The sequence below is a fragment of the Cyprinodon variegatus genome, unplaced genomic scaffold (genome assembly GCF_000732505.1).
Source record: "Cyprinodon variegatus isolate N-32 unplaced genomic scaffold, C_variegatus-1.0 Scaffold625, whole genome shotgun sequence".
Taxonomy (NCBI): Eukaryota; Metazoa; Chordata; class Actinopteri; order Cyprinodontiformes; family Cyprinodontidae; genus Cyprinodon; species Cyprinodon variegatus.
The window spans coordinates 467040-473958 of NW_015151078.1; the positions used below are offsets into that span (position 1 = coordinate 467040).

At 38.8% G+C, this 6919-nt stretch overlaps 2 protein-coding genes across 3 annotated transcripts in view; both read left to right on the plus strand.

Moving 5' to 3' along the window:
* Positions 1 to 2454: 2454 nt before the first annotated feature.
* rps15 (ribosomal protein S15) lies at positions 2455 to 5139 on the plus strand. The gene is made up of 4 exons (XM_015393123.1): positions 2455 to 2513; positions 2917 to 3002; positions 4568 to 4802; positions 4971 to 5139. The coding sequence occupies exons 1-4, from the start codon at positions 2511 to 2513 to the stop codon at positions 5082 to 5084; spliced, it is 438 nt and encodes a 145-aa protein (XP_015248609.1). The 5' UTR covers positions 2455 to 2510; the 3' UTR covers positions 5085 to 5139.
* Positions 5140 to 5733: 594 nt separating this feature from the next.
* dpp9 (dipeptidyl-peptidase 9) overlaps positions 5734 to 6919 on the plus strand; it is a 41494-nt gene continuing 40308 nt past the window's right edge. For both annotated transcript variants that reach the window (XM_015393112.1, XM_015393113.1), the window contains exon 1: positions 5734 to 5864. The gene's annotated coding sequence lies outside the window, so the exon portion shown is untranslated. The remainder of the gene's footprint in view (positions 5865 to 6919) is intronic.

The window sequence follows — 6919 nt, forward strand, 5'->3', positions numbered from 1 at the left end:
AAGTAAAGTGAGGCGTGGCGTGCAAAAATAGTGCATAAATGTCAATTACGGGGGCGGGGGGGGGGGGGTTGAATCACTTAAGGGAGATTGATGATCACAGGTAGGAATGATTTCCTGTGGCGCTCTGTGGTGCATCTGGGTAGGAGGAGTCTTCACGTTCAAGTGCATATTATCTGATGATCTTATTTTAAGGGTAAAATGTCTCATTCCATTGGCAGATCTTCTTATTTACCTGCTCAAATGAAGGATAAATACACTTAATTTCAGAAATGTTAACTCATTTCTAGATTGTTTTTGCAGTGTGCTCTGAGAAAGTTGCAAGTACTCGGTTCGATCCTCAAAGCCCCCACTCTGGGTCTCTGAACAAAACCCTTAACCCCACATAGCTCCCCGGGCGCCGCAAAATGGCAGCCCACTGCTCCCCAAGGGGATGGGTTAAATGCAGAGAGTGAATTTCTCCAGTGTGAGATTAATAATTTGATGTTATATATTAAAACAGCTTCTGTAAAAATGAGGAAAGCAGCGTCTGTTGATGTCTATAGGCTCAAGACTTCGGTTTCAACCAGGAAATGAACATTTTAGGATTATTTAACTTATGCAATTACTTTTAAGCCCCTGAAATAAAGCAATTGTGATTTAATAAAAAAGGATTCATTTTCTTTCATTTTAATGTACTTGTTTTACTCAACCTACTGATTTAAAGCTGAAATTCTAAACTTAAGTTGCATCTGAACTTTGAACCTAAATGTAGATATTGAATAGGCAGATAGGCTCTAACTTCACTGATAAAGGAGGTCCAGATTTGGCCGAAAGGTTGATTCTTTGAGTAAAAAGGAGATTTTTTGAAGAAGAACATACAGTAGATGTCTTTGCCGCTTCCAAAAACATATTGAAAGGCTTCCACTGTTTCCTAGCGTACCTCAAAACCTCCACAATAAAAAAGAAAAAGCCTCAACAGAAAGCATTTCCTCCACAGTCGAAACCTTCAGCCATGATGGCTTCATCGAAGCTCTTTCCTCACTATCTTCTCCATCAACGCCGTCCTCTGATACTGCAGAGTCATCTGAGGACTGGACAGGACTTTGGAAGTGATACAGCAGAACAAAAACTGAAAGCAGTCATTCTTCGGTTCCGCTCTGCTGCCGCCACCTCAGACACGCACCGCTGCCACCATATTGACCTATGACTCCTTTCTCATAACACTCCAACACCCCATCAAAAGTATCTGTTATTAATGCATGGTACATGTCAATAGATCATTGCTATATCGTAGTTTAGGCATCAGTTATATTTTGATCATATTTCATCTGATTACATTACTGATTTTAGATTTAAACAGATTTTTGTGATGATAAAAATTATAATCCTTTCATTTTCTGCATGAATGTAGTTATATATAAATAAGGAAGTTGTATAAAATGAAACTTATGGAAGTTTCTTTGGAATAAATATGCCTTCAGACATGGATCTACAAAAAGTCATGACTGTTTACAGTGTGCTCTACCAAAGAATGCAAAAGCATGGGAAGTTGAGTGGAAGGAAAAAGCTGTAGATGGAGTCAGAGATGTTTGGAAACATACATCCAGGAAATATATCACATCTGTCACTGTTTGCTGTCATTTTATGACACCATAGTGACGTTTTAATGGAGAGTCCTGAAATAGAAGTCACAAACAATATGCAGAGAGGAATTTTTTAAAAAATTATAAAGGAAAATAACCTTCCTAAGAAGACTGACTATGAGAAAAAAAAAAACCTCAGAAAAATTAAAATACAAAAAAAAGGAAGAAAATATCTTACAAAAAAGACTAGAACTCTTTTAGAACAACAACAAAAAAAAAAAAAAAACAACAAAATCTTTTGCATTTTATCAGGTAATCCAGGTCCTGGAGGCTTGAAGTAGTTAGTGGTTTACTTGAGGTCCAGAGTGAAGTTCTGTCAGTCAGTGATGATTTGATGTGATGATCCTGCTGCTGCTGGTCCATGTTTTTTTATTAAATCAAAAAAACAACAACTTCATGCTTCCCTCTGCTAGTACACTTTATGAACTTTATGAAGTGTTCATTTCCACCAAGATCATGCAACTAACTACATGTTGACATCATTACTTTATACAGCAACCTCCTAATTATACAAAACATTAAAACATACAAAACATCTGTAATTCTGACCCAGATTTATAGTATTATTGACAATTATTGACATTAAATCTCCATCATGTCCCAGAACCAAGGGAGCTCTTCAAGAAAAACAGCTTATGTTTTAATCAATTTATCATTATGTATCTATTTATTTATTTAAATTTTTTAATCTCAGGGGACTACGAATAACATTGATAATCTGCTAAAAGTGTGTCTTTTTTGTCTCTTTTTTTTTTTTCCATGGTCGACATGCTCCACCTGCTGTTCACAGAGGGGAACACCACCGGAAGACGCTTTATGTTTTAAATCTCGCGATATCAGGCCGAGCGAGACTTGTGGACGTTCTTTTCCACTGGATCATCGGGCAAGATGGTAGGTATCGCTGCTGGAGCAGTGCTTTTTAAACTCTATCCTGGTCCATCTGGGCTTTTCTGTGAATTATTTTAACAGCTGGTTGTATCGTCCGACCTTTACAGAGTTTTTCTAACATTTCTGATGAATATTGTTTCATAAAATGGTTTAAATTGTTGCGGATGGTTGTGTTTTAGCCTTAGCTTTAGGCCGGCTGTTTGCTACTTAAAACCGATAATTGAAAGTTCCCTTTGGTTTAATTTTAAAGTAAATCGCACTAAATTCTGTACACGCGTGTAATTAAGCGGTTCAGTTGGTGTTTTATAATAATAAACATGTCCGGTTGTATTTAGGTTGTAATCAATCGCGTATGCTAACCTGTTTAGCCACACTCGCTAACTATAGTGATGCTTGACTCTGGCAGGCGGACACCGAGATCAAGAAGAAGCGTACCTTCAGGAAGTTCACCTACAGAGGGGTGGACCTGGATCAGCTTCTGGACATGTCCTAGTAAGTGACTCTGACCTGCTACAGTTTCTGCACTCAGAATGATGCCATTACTAATGTTCTGAATGTTTATAACCGGGTGGATTCAAAGTTAAACTCCTTGTTGGTCTAATACCTGAGCCTATGACACAGAATCTGATTCCTTATTTAAAGGAGCAGAAATATAATTATTAATATCACATTGGGTCATATTTGGGTTTATATGCTTGGTTTGGTGATTTATTTTATTAAAGACCAGAATGTGTAATTGGGAGATCTGAACTGGAGATATCAGATTATTTTTTTGATCTTCTGTCCAATGGCCGTCTCATCTGTTTGCACATCTTCAGCTTCCATCATGACCTTCAGTTTTTTTGTCTTCCTTTCTGCTGACTTAAAGATGTAAAACTAAGGCTCAGATGTCAAACTCTGGTCTGGTAGGACCACTGTTCTGCAATCTTTGATTCTTCTCTTCATCTTGCCTTATATGGCAAATATTTACAATAATTTGAAGGACAGTCCCCCAGGAGGACAGGATATTGAGATCGCTGCCCTATAAAATGTATTTTCCATGAAAGCTGCAGACATTTTTACATCTAGCAGGTTTCCTCTGACAGAGAGCTTAGTCCAAATAGAATAACTTTGCTCTACTAAGCTCGACCTTCCTGTTATCTGCTTAAATCTTTCTTCTGCGTTTGCAGCCCTAAAGAACCAAATAACCTTTTTTGACTACATAATTTTAGCACTTTGCTAAGCCTGAATATAGCTAAGCTGAAATGTTCCTCACTGGTGAACAGATGTGCACAGATGTGGTGCTGGTGTGCTCTTGTCTTACCATAGTTGGTCATATTGGTAAAGATGAGATTAACCAGGACAAAGTGAAATAATTTGTATCCAAAAAACAGTTTTTTTTCTTGTCCTACATGGCCAATCACCTGTTGTGTGAAAGCATATAGTGAATCATTCTGTAATGAATGAGAAGTCTCCTCCTTATAACTGCCATTAGAACAGATTTTTCTCAAAGATGTGCAGGACACCATCCCTGGAGGACTGGAACATTTTTCTTTTGTAGTATATGGAGAGAAATTTGTTCCAATATTAGAGAGGAATATTGTTTAAAAAAAAACTTCATAGAAAATTATTTTCAATTTGGAGCCTTTTTTTGTATGCAAAAGCTTTTTTTCTAAGATTTCATTCGTTATTTTTTTTGTATAATTTTTTGTTTATGAAACTTAAGTTTTATGGTTTTATTTTTACGTTTTCCAAAGTTCCATTTTTGAAACCTGTTCTTTGTCTTCTATAATAGGATGCATTAATCACTGGGTCTTAATATTCCTAAAACAATTGTTTATTCTTCAGAAACCTTGAATGAGAGAAACATGCTTAAAATGTGACCCTGTTGCTTATGTTGGGTCGTCTCTTCCTAAATCCAAAGTTCATAGACATGCTTTGAATTTAGCTGAAACCAGTTTGAAGGTGATGCAGGAGTGCAAAGCTAAACGTGTGTAAAATGTCAGTCGATCTTATGAAATAAAACTCCAACTCTAAAGAAAAAAGTTTGTAACCTTCTGTGTGTCGTTTTTCTGCAGCGAGCAGCTGATGCAGCTGTACTGCGCCCGCCAGAGGAGGAGGCTGAACCGCGGCCTGCGCCGCAAACACCAGTCCCTCCTCAAGCGGCTTCGTAAGGCGAAGAAAGAGGCTCCTCCTATGGAGAAACCAGAGGTGGTGAAGACCCACTTGAGGGACATGGTGATCCTGCCAGAGATGGTCGGCTCCATGGTCGGCGTGTACAACGGCAAGACTTTCAACCAGGTTGAGATCAAGGTGAGCGTCTCTGACCGATGCTGGGAGTTCAAGATGGAAGCTTTTCATTTTCTCTACGGACTGAAACAGTTTTGATTTTCTACCCTTAAACCAGCTCAACTTTTCATTCCACTGTTTGATGTGTAATCCCACCAGTCTGATTTAGTTTTTGTCCTTTTTTCACTGCAGCCTGAGATGTGTGGCCATTACTTGGGAGAGTTCTCCATCACCTACAAGCCAGTCAAGCACGGTCGCCCTGGTATCGGAGCCACACACTCTTCCCGTTTCATCCCTCTGAAGTAAAATGGCTGTATTGTTTATATAAATAAAACAGAAAATAAACTGGGCTTCCCCACAATGTTGTAATGTTTGTTTTTTTATTGCATCAAATCTTGCATAAGCCTATATTTAAAATATTTTGAATCTTATATTTCATTAATTACACCTTCCATGGTTTATTTTAATGAATATTATGGTGGCTTCCATCAGATCTGTGTGCTGTACTTATGGCTGAGGTATAAAGCATGTCAGGTGCACTTTCTCAAAAATACAGACATTAATGTTATAACTAATAAAAGAATAAAAACTGGATCTTGAAGTCAATCCCTTTGGGGATTATTCAGCCCTGGCCTTTTATTTTATGTGTATTTCATTGAAATTGACACCAAAAACTAGATAAATGATGGTTGTAGCAGGAATTATTAACCATGGGAGTGATTTTTAATTACTTTTTAAATAAAGTCGCATTTTAGGCAAGCCTGGTCCTTTTTGGTTTTAATAGAGGTTTAATCTAGATAACGGGATTAGTTCCTAATGGATTTATTTACAGTTGGATGTTTTTTGGCGACTGAAAGCCAGATAAAAGCCGCTTCTCTAAAAATACAATAAAAAAAGAGGTGCGTCTTGGAAAAAGTACCGATGTGTAACTAGTCCACCGGGAGCAAGGTTCCCCCCTCTCCTCCGTTCCCAGTCTGTGTGCCAGCTGCATCTTGTGCGGCTGTTTCGGCCATGGATTCAGCCGCGAAACCTGTCTGACACCAAGCTAATAACCCATAGCTGATAAAAGAAGCTGTAACCTAACCGGTAAGTAGCGGGGTTAATTTGAGCCCGGGCATTAGAAGGTGGTTGTCCGGGATCAGTTTTCACAGAAAGCGCCGCCGCGGCTACCAGCTTCGGTAGCTAGCTAGCTAGCTAGCCGGAGAGCGAAAGTGACAGAGAAGGAGAGTCCTGTCAGAATCCAACCAATGAAGAAAACTGCTGTTTAACGACCGCGTCCAACAGCTCTGGCCTTTCAAGGTCGCTGTGATACATAACATCGGTTCTTTTATTGGTTTTAAACAGCAGCCAGCTAAGTGTTACCGGCGTTACTGAGGAGTTGCAATCTGAGAACAAAGCTCCATTGTAGGCTAGCTAACTGTAACACACCCGGTATGGTTCTGTTCCACCCGGGGTTTGTTGTAAAAGGATCTCGTAGACAGAAGCAAGTGATTTCTGAGATGTTTTGTTTCATAAATGAACATTTTAATTTGGTAGCATAGCAGCAGAAGGAAGACACCACCTCTTAACCTGCAATACAAATAAAAGATTAAATAAAAACGAAAACACTGTTTAATTCTGTCAAGTTCTGGATCAAATATTTTGTTCGCCTAATCTGTTGGGAAGGTCTCAGCTCTGAGTCATGACAGATCAGTATTCTCCTCCCCTGTGAGCTGTTGTCTAATGAAGGGGATGCTTCATCCCAGTCAACAGCAATTATCAGGGCAGGAAGGTAAAACAGGAGCTTTAGTGGTTTGAAGGCTCAGTTTTTCCCCATAGCTTCCTGCGTCATGCTGATCTGAGTCAGATCTGAATTACTAGCTGTGAGCCTTCAGTTTTCCCAACCAACAGGCCTTTAAAGGAATAGTCTGGTCATATTCAGAATTCAAACTTCTGAAAGTACTTTAAATATGAAATTATTCCATACTGTTCAATAAATAAGTGTTTTTAATTAAGAGTAATTTTCATGTGAATGTGCTTTACTGGAGGCATCCATGTTTGTCAAAGAACACTACTGCCACCTACTGGTTTGTGACGTCACGGTGCAGTATCGGCTGTTGATCAAGTCCCAATGCTTTATCTGGTGTTTGTCTAAACAAGCT